This window comes from Erinaceus europaeus, chromosome 15 (genome assembly GCF_950295315.1).
Source record: "Erinaceus europaeus chromosome 15, mEriEur2.1, whole genome shotgun sequence".
Taxonomy (NCBI): Eukaryota; Metazoa; Chordata; class Mammalia; order Eulipotyphla; family Erinaceidae; genus Erinaceus; species Erinaceus europaeus.
The window spans coordinates 77172128-77187877 of NC_080176.1; the positions used below are offsets into that span (position 1 = coordinate 77172128).

Consider the following 15750-nt stretch of genomic DNA (forward strand, 5'->3'; position numbering starts at 1 on the left):
TAATCCAATGTGTAGGCCCAAAGTGGCTTTATAAACCGCCCAAACCAAGAAAAATCATAATGATACCGCAATGTTAAATCCCTAGGTTTAGTCTAATTGGGATCAAAATCATCAATCTGAGTGAAATTTTTAACTCTGAGTGGGGTTTATTCAAGCTCTCTGTTCCAATCAGGGTTTGCTACAAGGTGCACATTTCTCACACTCATAAGTACCTTCATAAGAGAGCTGGAGAGAGTTCAGTGAGCGAGCGCTTCATATGCCAGAACTAAGCACTGCTCTGGTCTATCTCACCAATAAAAATAAAAAACAAGGAACTGGGCAGTAGCGCAGTGGGCTAAGTGCACATGGCGCAAAACTCAAGGATCAGCGTAAGGATCCCAGTTCTAGCCCCCGGTTCCCCACCTGCAGGGGCGTCACTTCACAAGTGTTGAAGTAGGTCAGCAGGTGTCTGTCTTTCTCTCCCCCTCTTTGTCTCACCTCCTCTCTTGATTTCTCTCTGTCCTATCCAACAACAGTGACAACAGCAACAACAACAACAACAACAACGATAAAATAACAAAGGCAACAAAAGGAAAAAAATGGCCTCCAGGAGCAGTGGATTCATAGTGCGAGCACTGAGTCCCAGCAATAACCCTGGAGGAAAAATAAAAATAAATAAAATGAAAAGCAAAAAAATTCAAAAGCAAGTGAAAAATTCTTTTTCTCAAAGTAGACTGAGAGATTGATTATATTCCTGTTGCCATGAAATTCTAGAGAATGCTTTAAGATTACTCCTAAATTACCCTGCTAGCTTTTGTTTTCAAAGAAAAATGTCAACAATATCAGTCTGGGAGGTGACTCACTGGGTAGAGCACAGGACTCTGGGTTCAATCCTTTGTAGCCCCGAGATAGGGCAAAGAAGTGCTCTGTCCTCTCCCTCTTTCATAAACTAACTGTTATCTTTTTGGGGACAAAAATGAGAATTTAAATCTCAAATAAAAATGGATGTTTTAACTTTGGGAAAAAATATTTCTTAAGTTTTCTGGGCCAAAGAGCTATTTGGAATTTATTACAGTAAATTTTGAAAAAATAGTTCAGGGGAGGTAGCATAATGGTTGTGTAAAAATGACTTTCATGCCTGAGGCTTCAAAGTCCTATTTCTATCTAAACTATTGCCAATTCATAATTTGCTGTAGTAAAGTGACATTTTTGCAACTTTAGGAAATAAGCAGAAACACAAGACAGGAAAAGGAAGATAAAGATTTCAGCTCGCCATAAACCGTTACAGAGTAGAAAATGTGTATCAATTTTTCTTTAAGATTCACACATTATTCCCCTTCACAGATTTCATTGTCACCATGTTTATTTAAGACTTTAAACTTTAGGTATCAGGGAAAGCACATGCTTTACAGGTCTGTGTTCCTGGGTTCAATTCCTGGTACCATATGGAGTGGCAGGGTCATGCTCTGGTCTCTCTCACTCCCTTTTCTCACAATGAGACAGAAATTAAATTGAAAAAACAAACAAAACTTTATACCCTGTGCTTAGAAGCAGGTAGGTGGACATCAAGGAAAGGAGTATGCTGAACAACCGCTCAAAGAGGATGGTGGGACTCAGAAGTGGCAGGATGAAGGAAGAGGCTGCAACAAGAGAAAACGGGAGTGTCAGTGTGAGCGACGCATTGTGCCTTACGTGAGTTTAGCAGGGCTCAGCAGGCTATTCTCACAACATTACTGCCTGTTTCCAAATAAGGCTGTATGTGTCCACATCACTTTTGTAACAAATATGAAACTCACATTTTAATTAAAGTATATGCCACTCTTTTAAAACCAATTTCAACTCAGATTTTCTTTTCTTTTTTCTTTTTTCTTTTTTCTTTTTTGCCTCCAGGGTTACAGCTGGGGCTTGTTGCTGGCACTACAAACCCACGACTCCTGACAGCCATTTTTCCCATTTTACTGGATATATATAAAATGAGAGAGGATTGAGAGAGGAGGGTGAGATAGAGGGAAAGAGAGACACTTGCACACCTGCTTCACCACTTGTGAACAGTCCTCCCTGAAGATGGGGTCCCAGGGGCTCAAACCAGGATCCTTGTGCAGGTCCTTGCACTTACTCCTATGTGTGCTTAACTGGGTGTGTCACCTCCCAGCCCCCAGATTTTCTTAATTTATACTCAGCCTCATTCACTATGATATGAGCTCTTAAATGAATGTCATTTTTAATAGAGATTACTAAAAATATTATGAAAGACTTCAGCAGCTCTCCTCTGCATTAGGCATTTAGCTCAAAGACAACTTGGTCCCCAGGAATCAGTTTCTCCTACTGCTCTCCGCCCAGTTTTTCCACTGCAGAGCAGAGACTGAGAGTGGTGCCACTGGTGAGAGTCATGCCCTTCACCATGTATGAGGCCTGTCGTGACTAACAGTCGTCTTCATAGCTGAAGCCATCTATCCCCCATGGGACAGGAGAGGAGCACCTTCAATGAGAGAAGGATAGATGGTGGTGATGTGGGGAGCTGAACGTAGCCCTTCCCCAAATCTCTATTTTGGAATGGAAATATGCATGTCACCTTCATCTCCCTAGCTCTAAGCCCCCTAGTTAGGATGGCAACACAAATGGAGTGATGCACACCAAAGTAAGGAAACAGAGGATTTGGGGTAAAATCCTAACTTGCCATCAGTCAAGCAGAAACGATATAAAAACATGGTTGTGAAGTGTAAATGTAATTGTACCTCCACAATACTCCCTGAGCACCACGCCTGAACTCTGCTAGGCGCTGTATGACAGCCAGCTCCTACTCATTAGTCAACGTCTACTAACCCGTGAATACTACAATCTCATTAACAGGCAAGTCACTCCAAGGTTTAAGACTATGCAAGTTGTGTTTATAGTAGCCTGAGATTAACAGCTTCTGACTTTTTGGATGTATAGTTCCAGTAATAGTATCATTACCTGACACATATTTTAAGAGGAAGAAGTAACATTTTATTTATTTAACAAATCTTATTGATATAACATTGGTTCACAACTCTATAAAAATTCCAGTACAGCTTCTCTCTGTAACCACTACCAAATTTCTAATGTTACCACACTATCAAAGTAACTTGTCTAACGATTTCTCCCATCTCTCTTTCTCTCTCCCTCTAGTAACCATGACGGTTTCAGGGTCTAAGATGCTATTTTTACTGAATTTTTCATTTTTTTTTAAGTGAAACCATTCAGTAATTGTCTCTTACTTTCTGGTCAAAGGAATAACAGTCAAATATTTCTTTTAAAAGCCAGTTAAAGTGAGAACCTTTTACTATTCTCTAGTCTTGTTTTATTTTTGTTTAAAGGGTTGATGAGACATGAAAGAGAAAGTAAGAGTACCCATTCTGAGTGATGATATGGTCAGATTATTTCATGGTGTAGAAATAATCTGAAAGGGAGAGTGCTTTGACAGAGCAAGTCCACAGGAACTGGACTATTGTGGGTTAGTGTTTTGAAGAGATAGCCAGAGATAATGTAGACCGACTTAATACCACCTGTGAGTCAACTATTTCAGGTCTTTCATTACCATTTTTATTTATTGAAAAGAGATAGCCAGAAATCAAGAGGGAAGGGTGTGATAGAGAGAGAGACAGAGAGACAGAGAGACACCTGCAGACCTGCTTCACCACTTGCAAAGCTTTCTCCCTGCAGGTGGGGACCAGGGCTCGAACCTGGATCCTTGAGCATTGTAATACGTGCACTCAACCAGGTACACCACCACCCGGCCCCCTACTATTTCATGTCTTAAACCATTTGATAGGCATTCTTTAATTTTTTTTTAATTGGAGGGGGATGATGGTTTACAGAATAGTTATTGACACACTGGGTACAATTTTTCATCTTGCCATAATAGGAGTCAGCAAAACACTTTGACCTACAACTTAGTTCCTTTTCCACCATCATTTACCAGGACACCATAGTGCACCCCCCACCCCCCCACCTCCAGCCCTTCTTCCCCAGAGTCCTTTGCTTTGGTGCAATACACCAAGCTACTTCAATTTTTACTTTGTGTTTCTCCTTTCTGTTTTTGGTTCCAAAGTTCTGCCCATGAATAAGATCATCCCACAATCATCTTTGTCTTTTTGGCTTATCTCACTTAACGTGATTTCTTCAGTTCCCTAAGGAAACAAACACAACCATCCAAAGAGATCTGTGTACACCTATGCTCATAGCATCAACTTAATAACCTAAACTTAGAAGCAACCTAGGTGCCCAACAGTAGATAAGAGTCTAAGAAAGCTGTGGTATATAAACACAATGGAATATTACTCAGCTATTAAGAATGAAGTCATCTTCTTCACCTCTTCTTTGGTAGGCATTCTTTCATACTTAACTGTTAATCCCAAGGAATCAACGTCTTATTTAAAATATATGCCCAGTTCTTCCCATATCTACAGACATTTATACACATAAGGGGGTCCAAAACATTACATAAAGAATGAAGTGTCTATTCAACTAATGGTGGGAAAATTGGGTTGAAACATGCAGATGAATGAGACTGGACCACTACATTTTACTAGGTACAAAAGTAAATTTCCAATGGATCAAATATTTGGATCCTAGATCAGAAACATCAGATACCTAGAGAAAAACACTCGCAGGACCCTTTTTGATCTAAGTTTTAAAAACATTTTTGCAGACTCAAATTCAACTGCAAGGAAAGCAAAAAACAAAAACAAACCAATGGGTCTACATCAAATTGAAAACATTTTTGCACAGAAAAAGAAACTACCACCCAAACAGAGAGACTCCCTACAGAATGGAAGATGGTCTTTGCATCCCCAATATCAAAGTGCTAAGACTAAAATAGATTAAAAAAATTTTTTATTATTATTATCTTTATTTATTGGATAGGAACAGCCAGAAATTGAGAGGGAAGGAGCATACAGAGAGACACCTGCAGCCCTGCTTCACCACTCGAAAAGCTTTCCCCCTGCAGGTGGGGGCCAGGGGCTCGAACCCTGATCCTTTCACACTGTAACATATCACTCAACCAGGTGCGCCACCACCGGCTCCCAAAGATTTTTTTTAAATGCAAAATGGGGAGAGAACATGAGCAGAATCTTCAACAAAGAACAGATCTAGAAGGCCAATAAACAAATGAAAAATGCTCAAAGTTACTGACAGTGAGAGAAATGCAAATAAGACAACAACAAGATACCACTTGCCAGCTATGAGAATGCCGCACATTAGAAAGGGCAGAAATAAAGCAATAAAAAAATAAATAAAAAATAAATAAATAAAAAAAAAGAAAGGGCAGAAATGGCAATGTGGAGGTGTTGGGCAAAGGAATCCTCCTGCACTGCTAGCAGGAATGTAAATCGGTCCAACTCCTGTGGAGAGCAGTCTAAGACATCTCAGAACTCTGGAAATGAACCTACTCTATGGCCCTGTATCTCTTTTCCTAGGGATATATCCAAAGGAAGCAAATACACCTATCTGAAGAAATCTATTACACCTATGTTCATATCAGCACAATTTGTAGTAGCCTGAAATTGGAAGTAACTCAGATGCCCAATGACAGACAATTGGCTAAGAAAATTGTGGTATACATAAAATATGTATTGCTAACTACCTATATATTGTTATCTTGTTAAAAATCATGAGGTCATCTCCTTAACCTCATCATGGATGAAAATTGAAGGCATCATGTTTGTGAGATAAGAAGACAAACACGAGATGTTATCACTGATACGTGAAATTTAAGAAACAAGGAGAGAAAGGGAAAACATAAAGTGAAACTTGGACTGGGTGTTGTGTACTGCACCAAAGCAAAGGACTCTGTGTGGAAGGAGGGAGGTCCGGGTGCATGACAACGAAGAAGGACCTAAGTTGGGGGTGAGTGCTTTGTAGACACCTAGCAGAGGGAGATGAGAAACTATACCTATGTGTCAACAACTGTGTTATAAACCATTATTCCCCACCAATAAAATCATAACAAGATTGTAGTAAAATTCATAACAATGTTTGGAGAAATAAAGACTGCAGAAACCAAGCTAAAACAACTCAGCAGAGGGGAACACTTGCAGGAAGAAAGATGCCAAAGGTGGAAGTGGAGATCAGGAACATAAGGTACAGGAAGTCAGCCCTCCAAGAAGGAAGAGGAAGGGTGGAGGGTGGGGCTAAAACAAATTAGGGGAACATAAGTTATAAGGTCACATCAAAAAGAACAACATTCACGTAAGAAAATACTTGAAGAATTATGAATTTACAAGCTATCTTTAGGGAGCTTGTTTTGGCTAATTTTGGGACAGGTTATCAATTATTTGGGCCAATATATCAACAATAATGAACTATATATGTTTGAAAAAACAGTAACTTGAGTGTAAAAAAAATAACAAATAGGTGAGTGAACAAATGAACAAATGAATGATTAAAGAAAAAAAGGAGGGTCCTTATAGGCTTGAAAGCCATCATTTCTGTAGCCATCATGACAAAGAGCTTCTGTGTCTTCTCCTTGGAAGGAAAATCCTTGCAGTACATCTGATTTAGACGCCCATTCCAGCATTCTTGAGTGTGATTACTATAGAGGGGTGTTTTGAAAAGTGTCCTGCCCTTATGTGTGTTAGGAAGTAGCTAATCATGCTATTTTCAGCAAGGAAAATACAGATAAAAATGTAGCCATTTTCTAGTCCTTCTGTTAGTACTGAGAATCTACAAATTGATGTGAAATTTGAACATTAAGAATCCCTTCACAGACCCCTCTTCTGGGATTACTTACACTTTTATCAGCTGTGAATAAAAACAGCCTGATTAGCAGTTCATAAATATTCTATCAAGTAATTCTCATTAAAACACAAACACTCAGAAAAGTTCTGATTTTGTCACATTCCGACAATGGAAATGTTATCTAGTTATTATGATTTAACTGCAACAAAAATGATTTCTTCCAGAAAGAACAGCACAGAAAATAAATGAATACTTTCCAAACAGGACTTAGTGAAAAATCACCTTGTTTGGCTTGATTGACCTCTTACCTAATATGATCCAGCTAATGGTCTGATTAAGAAGGGGTAGTCCTTGTTTCCGCTGCAGACTACTGTGCGTGCTATACACGGTGTACATGGAAAGCATGATGCTCAGTATCTGAAAACAGATGCAAAACATGCAAATAAAAGAGAAGATGAGAAAAGGTTTAATGCTAGAAAGACTTAGAGAAGTGCGTGAGTAATTGGAATGCAGCCAAAATGTTGTTGAAACTTTGTAAGTTTCTGTGGATAAGACAAAGAGAACTTTAAGCAAAGGCAGATAGTGTTTGTGGTTGAATGTCTTTCAGCAATGGCTTTTCCCATTTATCCATCAACACATGTCTGTAGGCTGGTAGAAGGAATACTAGAAATGCAACTGTCTTTGGGGAAAATATGTAAACTAGATATGGTAAGCTCTAACTTGTAGGCTGGTCATCTGTTTAGAAAAGACTGGTTTTAACAGAGCCTAATCACTTCCATTTGCTTATGTGTTGTTTACAGCTCCGTTTACACTGCAATAGCAGCGTTGAACATTTACATCGGACCACATATGAACCACAAACCTAAAATAGTTATAATCTGACTCTTCCAAAGATATTTTTTCACCCCTGATTTAGTGAATTAATTAACTTATTTACGTAGTGACTTAATAAACTATGGTTAGAAACAAAGTAAACTCTGGTAGTGACCAGATTTGCAACCTCCTTTCCTCACCAGTCCCTAGAGATGCATATAATTTACTCTTCTTTCTTTTTTCCTTTTTTAAAGTATTTATTTATTTTATTTTTGAGAGAGATGCAGAAAGAGAAAGACACAGAGTGAAACACCAGAGCACTGCACAGCTCTGGTTTAGTGTGGTGCAGGAGATTGAGCCTGGGACTTCAGAGTCTCAGGCATGAGAGTCTGTTTGCATAACCATTATGCTATCTACCCCCATCCTCTTTCTTTCTAAAAATTAGTTTGTTATACTCCTTGATATTCGTACAGTGTTTCCATTGTTAAATAATTTTTTGTAGTGCAATTTTTAGTGCTGGTATGCAACATAAAGTAACCAATGATAAGACAAAGAAATCCAAGAGAGAGGATTGGGCAGTGGCTGACCCGAATGAGAGCACGTATTACCATGTGCAAGAACCTCAGGTTTGAGCACCCAATCCTCACCTGCAAGAGAAAAGCTTCATGACCAGTGAAGCAAGTCTACAGGTGTCTCTCTCTCTCCTTCTCTGTCTCCCTCTCCCCTCTCAATTTCTATTTATCTAATGAAAAGAAAAGAGGAAAAATGGCCACCAGAAGGATGGATTCATAGTGCTAGCATTGAACCCTAGCAATAACCCTGGTGGGACCAAAAAAAAAAAATCCAAGAAAGTTCTTTTCAGTAAACTAAAAAGAAAGCCACGCTACCCATAAAGCTATAAATACATCCTATGATCATTCTACATGGTGAGATACATTCTGATTTTAGATAAGTTTCATACATTAAAATGTGAAGAGATGTGTAGTACACAGCCAGTGAAAAATATGGTATAGTAATCAACACAGAAGAGTAAAGTCAATGTCAAACAGGAATTTCCAAACAGATTTATCTTACACTCAGGAAAATTTCTAGCAAAGTCTGTCAGAATTTTAACATGACACCCTCTGCTCTTACAGAGTCAGATTCAGAAATAACATCTTCTTCCACTGAAGCAATTCATTAGTACAGATGCATTCTGCCAGACTTAAAATGGGCTTTCCTGCAAATCTAGTCAGTCTATGATTTACAGTAAGAGATATGTTCTGATGGCCTGACAGGATCTCTGACAAAATATGTCTTCTCTCTTTATATGTCCCCTATTGTTTTCCAGGAATGAATCAGCAACATTTAAATACTGAATACTTTTATTTCAGAGTGTTTTCAGAAGTAGTTTCAATTATCCCCACTTTGTTGTGAGAATTTTTTTTTCAGACTCATAAGGTTTTGCCATTGCTCTGGATGTGTTTTTTAATTTTTTGTTGTTGTTCAAAAGAAAGTGCTTTCCACTCTTTAAAAAAACAGTAATCATTTGACTGAAGGTGACATATATTCTCTAATTCTCACAACCCTGTTGGTTATTACTGACTAAAAACAAACAGAATGAAGTTACATGACTGAGAACCACACATCTAGCACACAGCATAACTGGGAATTGACAGTTTTCAGGCATCAAGTTCAAAGTTCTTTTCACCACACCAGTCAGCAGCCGAGGTGAGGTTTATTTTCTCTTAGGACACCACCTAAGGTCTTTTTCCCCTAGAGCTACAGTGTAAATCACTTTACTGGAGGTGGAGGGAGGGAATAATGCTTTACAAGACAGTTGCGACAAGAGTCCAGCTTCCTATCTCCTTGTGATAGATGTCCACACATCATTCCCTGTGGCAACCAGTCTTCTTCTCCCTTCATGCTCTGGGTTCCCCACTGCCTCTCAGTTCCCTCCCGTCTGTCTTCCCTCTTGAGTCCTTGTCTCTGCTGCAACAGAGTTAAGTGTAATTCTTAGTCCAGTTATTCCTCAGGTAAATATATTCACAGAGGCTGCTTTCCTTTCAAATAACTTCCTTTTTCCTAATCCAAACTAGGACAACCAGAAATTCGGTCAAAATTCAGAATTTGCAGCTCAACATTTTTTGCTCAACACAAGGTGCCTGTTACAGCTTCTTATCCTCTGCTCTCTAAGTATCTTTGAGCTGTCTCCTGCTGAGCCCTGTGTTATGTCCTACCTTTTATAGAATACGTGTGTATATAATATCTTCAGCAATAAACTTTCTTCTCAACTACCAAGCTGAATAAGCTCAGTGACACTTTAAGAATAACACAGTTAAACTTAACCCAAATGTAATTCTTGGTATATCATTAGTATAACGAAGTGTTGAAAATGAGTACTGACCTGTAGCAGATACAAAAATAGTTCTCCATCGAGATTATCTTTTCTTTTTATATATGATGTCACAACAAACAGGGACAGAAGAAGAACCAGCAAGCCTGCTCCCATTCTGGTTTAAAATATAATTCACAATTACAAATTTTGTCAAGATATTTACTGAGTACATAGTGTTAGATAATACTAAGACGTTTTATTCTAATGTAGAATCTCCCAGTCATTTGGCTTAATGAAGATAAAGTAACAAGATGAATATACAGGCATAATCAGAATTAAAATCTTAGAATCAAGAAATTACAGGGATGGGGTTATTTGCAACTTTGTAATTTTTTTTAATTAAGATAAGGTGCTACCTCTATAATTTGATTTTTGAAACTTTCATGCATACCAACTTCCATATTGTTTAGCATGACCTGGGGCAAACTTATGTAAAACAATATGGAAGACAGCTAAATCAGCGCCATTAGTATCTGTGAAAGCACATACTTATCATACAGCAATATCTATACCTATAACCCACTATGCCTAAAGAACGTGCTGGGAGTCAGGAGGAAGCACAGTGGGTTAAGCGCACATAGCGTAAAGCGCAAGGACCAGAGGAAGGATCTAGCTCCCCACCTGTAGGGGAGTCACTTAACAGGCTGTGAAGCAGGTCTGCAGGTGTCTATCTTTCTCTCCCCCTGTCTTCCCTTCCTCTGTCCATTTCTCTTTGTCCTATCTAACAACAACAACATCAACTACAATAATAGCTACAACAACAATAAAAAAACAAAGGCAACAAAAAGGGAAAAGTAAATACAAATAAATATAAAATAAATAAATAAATAATGTGCTGCCCCTCTCTGTCATGAGCCTGGGTGCTTTCCTCAGCTGTTGCTGACATCAGGAAAGGTAGTGTGGCAATCATGTGAGGCATCTGCACAGGAATGAAAAGCAATTGATACCTTTCAAGAATACTAGGGGTAGTATGGCTCCCGAATTAAAAAAAAAAAAAAAAAAGCCAAGGAAATGGTGTACTAATGTAGACCTTGATTCCTTTCATCCAGATATTGGAACAAGATAGAACAGCTGAAATTGCATTGAGGGTAGAATATGGAACTCAGCAGTACAACAACTGAGAGAAAGGGAGTTGGTTTCAGACAAATAATAAAGAGCAAAAGACAGAGCTGAGGAGAATGCAAAGGAAGTTCTAAGAAAATGCTTGTCTATTTTTGTTCTGATTCTTCTCAGATTTACTTGAGAATCAAAAGGGAGGGAGTAGTTACATATTCCCTGTAGATTACCAGAAAAAACTGAACAATCAATATATTTGCTTCTATATTTTCCCTTTAAAAAAACTGGTATTTTAACTCATTGGAAAATTATTTTTGGAGAACTGAAGTAACAGGGATGTGACAACTGTTACATGCATTTTTTCCCTTGAATTTTGTCCTTATATGTTTCACATTTTCAGTGTTCTAATTTTCGAAAGATGGGGGTGATATGTGAGATCAGTGGGAAGTAGAAATTTCTCCAGCAGCCAGGAGTTAAAAAAAAAAAAAGCTGTAAATACAACTACTAGGAAACCAACATAAACTTAAATCACTGAAGAATTGTAACTAAGAAATATTTAAGGAAACAATATAATTTGCAAAAATACAATTAGATTTCTCATGTTGGACATGCTCAAAGGCAAAGACAGAAATTCTATTAAGAACTTTTACCTTTCTTGCCAAACCAAGAAAATATTTCTCCATATGAGACCTTTGGCTGATAGTCCCAACATACAAACATTCTAGACTTTTATTTATTTATTTAGGTATTTTAAGCTATTATTTTGGCATGATTTCAATTTTTGTAAAGACCCAGAAGCATGATTTCAATTTTTGTAAAGATTCTAGGGGGTTTTAATGCCAAAACTATGACTAATGGCTAACTATCCATAGTTTAACTTACAGTCTGTTCATGTGCATTTAAATTTTTATTTCATAAACAAGATCAAAAGACAAAACACCAAGCATAACTTGGACTGGAGTTGGTGTATTGCACTAAAGTAAAAAGACTCTGGGGTGGGTAGGGGGGCGAGTTTCAGGTCCTGGAACATGATGGCAGAGGACCTAGTGGGGGTTGTATTGTTACGTGGAAAACTGGGAAATATTATGCATGTATAAACTACTATATTTATTGTCAACTGTAAAATAGTCCTCCATTAAAAGTAAATAAATAAATAAATTTACATTTCATAATGCTTATTAAGAAAAACAATTGTATTGAAAAGAAAATAAGTTGAGATATTGCTCATACACCACAGAGATGTCTGGCTTCCGTCCTACAACAGGCATCAGTGGAAACACTGCCAGGAGCAAAGAGAACAAAGTCCAACTCAGTGAGGTGCTCTACAATAGAGAGAAAAGTTATCTTTATACAAACATGGTACAAGAGACAGTCTTCGGGGGGCTGAGGGTATGGATTGACCTGCCAACGTCTATATCCAGCGGAGAAGCAATTACAGAAGCCAGAGCTCCCACCATGTGCACCCCAGAAAGAAACTTGGTCCATATCTCCCCAGAGGGGCAAAGGGTAGAAGGACACCAGAGGGCTCTGTACTCCTATTTCACAAGGACCTGAAGCATTTGACACCAAGAATCTTGTTTTTATACCATCAGTAAAAGGGAAACAGATCTGGAAAACAACAGAGGAAACCAGGCACAGTTTCTCTTATCTGACAGAGAAAAGGAAAAAAGGAAAGAAATAGTAATAGGTGTAGGGGTGATTTAGAAAGGAGGTGAAGGCAAGACTGTAGAAAAAACAGGGGAGAGAGATATCTATGAGAGAGAGAAAGAGACAGAGAGAGAAAGATAGAAAGTTATAGAATCAGCCTATATTGGTGACCTTGGGGAACTACTGCAGTTTCCAGTGGAGGGGTTGGGGACACAGAACTCTGGTGGTGGGAACTGTATGGATATATCCCTATTGTCTTACAATTTTGTAAACCAGTATTAAATCACTACTTAAAAAAAACTGTCTTCAGTGTTCTGCAGATAACATGGCTATGAAATTAAAAGGAATGTGCAAAAACCTTGGATGAGTTTTCTTTAAATACAGCCCTGATTTGTGAAAGTCCTGGTACAGAGTATGCAGGAAATATGAATATTATCACATTGAATTCACCTCATTTAATAACCTCATGAGGCTTGCTGTACTCTTCACAATATTTCAGAAGAAACAGAACTCAGAGATGCTACAGTCTAAGTAATATCAGGGTTATGCCAGTAAGTGAAATCGTCCAGATTAAGCCTGGGCCAAATAAACTGCTTTGCTGACTTTATGTCATGCCATTTATCTACTGTGCCCATATTTAAAAAAAAAAAACTGGCCTTCAATTATAATCAATTTAACTAAGCCTAGAAGGGAAACAAATACAAATATTTATCAATAATCTTACCAACTAGATAACTGATAAGTTCTCATGTAAGGGGAAAATGTTTAGGTTTTCCTGTTACCTTTATCAAAAAACATCAAAGTGGAAACACAAGTGTATTCTTTGTAGAAGTACATTGTGATTCCCTACCTAGGTAAAAGAAGAAAATCTGGAGCCATTCTATTTGAAAATAATCCATCATGTATATTGTCTGCTCCAGGGGGGCGGGGGGGAAAGAGAGAAAGAGAGCTCAGATGCACTCATAAGAGTAGCAAGTTGTCTTTCTCAACTTCAGAGTGTTGTCTAATATTCTGCACCGCTCTGGACAGTTCCTGGGCTGCTTCATCACATGTGAAGCTACTGGAGTGTGGAAGTTCTTCAGGAAAGAGCACATTATTTCAGTTATCACCACACAACCACTCTGTTATGACAGTCTATGTGAATTGCTAAAATCTCAGTCTTCTAGTCAAAACAAAAAAGGACTAGGTTCTTTATGTAAGGGCACATCCTACCCATTTCTTTAAAAATCAACACTTGCCTGCACTAAAGACATCCCCAAACAAAGTAGCTACTGATCTGTCCCAATGGCGAGGTAAGTACTTATACCTTTGCTCGAGTCCACAGCTGAGTGACGAATGGCCAGCCCGCAAATGCTGTAAGTCCAGCTGTAAGCATATAGCGGTAGAAAAAACTGAGAACCTAGCAACACATACCAAAGAAGAAATGAAAAATGAGGTCATTTAAAAGGAGTTAGACATATATGAGAGGGATCTGAAAAATGCCATAATGGGGTAAATGACTTACTAGTATTTCAAGTCCCAGACCAAAGACTAACAGGCTTCCAATAAATTGACCAGGGGGAAAGGTCAGCAGAGACTTGACAAGGTCCTCAATCACTGGAAATCTGTTTAACAGGATTATTTATTAAAAAATTATAGACTCTATATTGACTTATACATAACAAAACATTAAGACTGCAAAGAATTTGAAATCATAGACTTTTGACGTCACAAATTATTCAAAGACGAAGACAATCATAAATGAACTTAATGACTGCACTTATTTAAATGCTATTTAAAAATCTAAGGGAACATTAGGAAATAATGTAATTCCTGAATTAATTTGATAATGATTACAAAAGTTTGCTTTAAAAAATGTATGACAATAAACAAGCTGTGCGTGATCTTACTAAAATATTGGGTACACACAAATACAGATACTAAATCAAATATAACAGACAATTAAAATGTGGAAAATTTTAATTCACCAAGACTAATCTTCAAATAGATTGAAATTGCAATTATTTTAATGAAATAAAGGTAGACTTTTTTCAGGATCAAGATACATAAAATATTTTTTTAATTTTTTATTATCTTCATTTATTAAATAGAGACAGCCAGAAATCAAGAGGGGACAGAGAGATAGAGAGAGACAGAGAGACACTGGCAGACCTGAGTTTCCACTCATGAAGCTTTCCCCCTGTGGGTGGGAACCAGGGGCTTGAACCCCCAGGTCCTTGCGCACTCTAACATGTGCACTCAACCAGGTGCACCACCAGCTGGCCCCCTCAGAAAATCTTAAGACACTCTAGATTCTTTTCACCATAGGGTCCCTACTCTCATTCACTGTATTCCTACTCTTTGTTTCCTGTTTATTAACATTTTATCCTGCTTTCTATCTTACCACCTTTCAGCCACCAAGTTGTGGAGGAACTATGATTCCATCCTGCCTTCCCTAGACAGAAAACCTCACTAACGTGTCCTGGAACCTCACCTCTCCAGAGCCCTTACCCTACTAGGGAAAGACAGAAACAAGATGGGAGTATGGTTTGACCTGTCAATGCCCATGTCAAACAGAGAAGCAATGATAGAAGCCAGAACTCCCACCTCTGCACTCAAAAAAGGATTTGGGGCAATACTTCCAGAGCGGGGAAATGTTAGGGGAAGATGACCAGAGAGCTCTGAACCCCAGCTCCACTAGAACCTAGAATGTTTGTCATCAAGAATCTTTGCTTTTATACCATCACTGAGAGTGAAGAAAATCTGAAAAACATTAGCGGAAGTCAGGCATGGTTTCTCTTATCTGAGAAGGTAGAGGAAAAATAAAGGACACTAGGAAGTCATAGGGGATGTAGGTATAGCTTTGAAAGGAAGTGAAGGCAGGGCCATAGAAGTGAATAAAAATGGGAAAAAAATACATATATACTTATATGTGTATATGTATATATATGTGTATATGTATAATGTATCAACTCATATCTGTTACCTTGGGAGAACAAAGGTGGTTTACGCTGGGGCGGGGGGGGGGGGGGAATGGGGGCACAGAACACAGTGGGAATGGTATAGAATTATACTCCTACTATATTATAATTTTGTAAATCACTGTTATGGCACTAATTAAAAAGGGAAATTTGGGTTTTGTTTCTGTTTTTTAGCTTTAGATCCTGTTTATTCTCTCAGAATTTTCCTGTGAGTTT

At 38.2% G+C, this 15750-nt stretch overlaps 1 protein-coding gene across 2 annotated transcripts in view; it reads right to left on the reverse strand.

Annotated features, from left to right (window-relative positions):
- Positions 1–15750, reverse strand: part of PIGN (phosphatidylinositol glycan anchor biosynthesis class N) — a 127905-nt gene that overhangs the window by 44540 nt on the left and 67615 nt on the right. For both annotated transcript variants that reach the window (XM_007524199.3, XM_060173963.1), the window contains exons 16-21: positions 14079–14178; positions 13881–13973; positions 12158–12249; positions 9881–9986; positions 6990–7098; positions 1517–1619 (exon numbers count right to left, since the gene is read on the reverse strand). In XM_007524199.3, coding sequence (XP_007524261.1) covers positions 1517–1619; positions 6990–7098; positions 9881–9986; positions 12158–12249; positions 13881–13973; positions 14079–14178 — 603 coding nt within the window. The remainder of the gene's footprint in view (positions 1–1516; positions 1620–6989; positions 7099–9880; positions 9987–12157; positions 12250–13880; positions 13974–14078; positions 14179–15750) is intronic.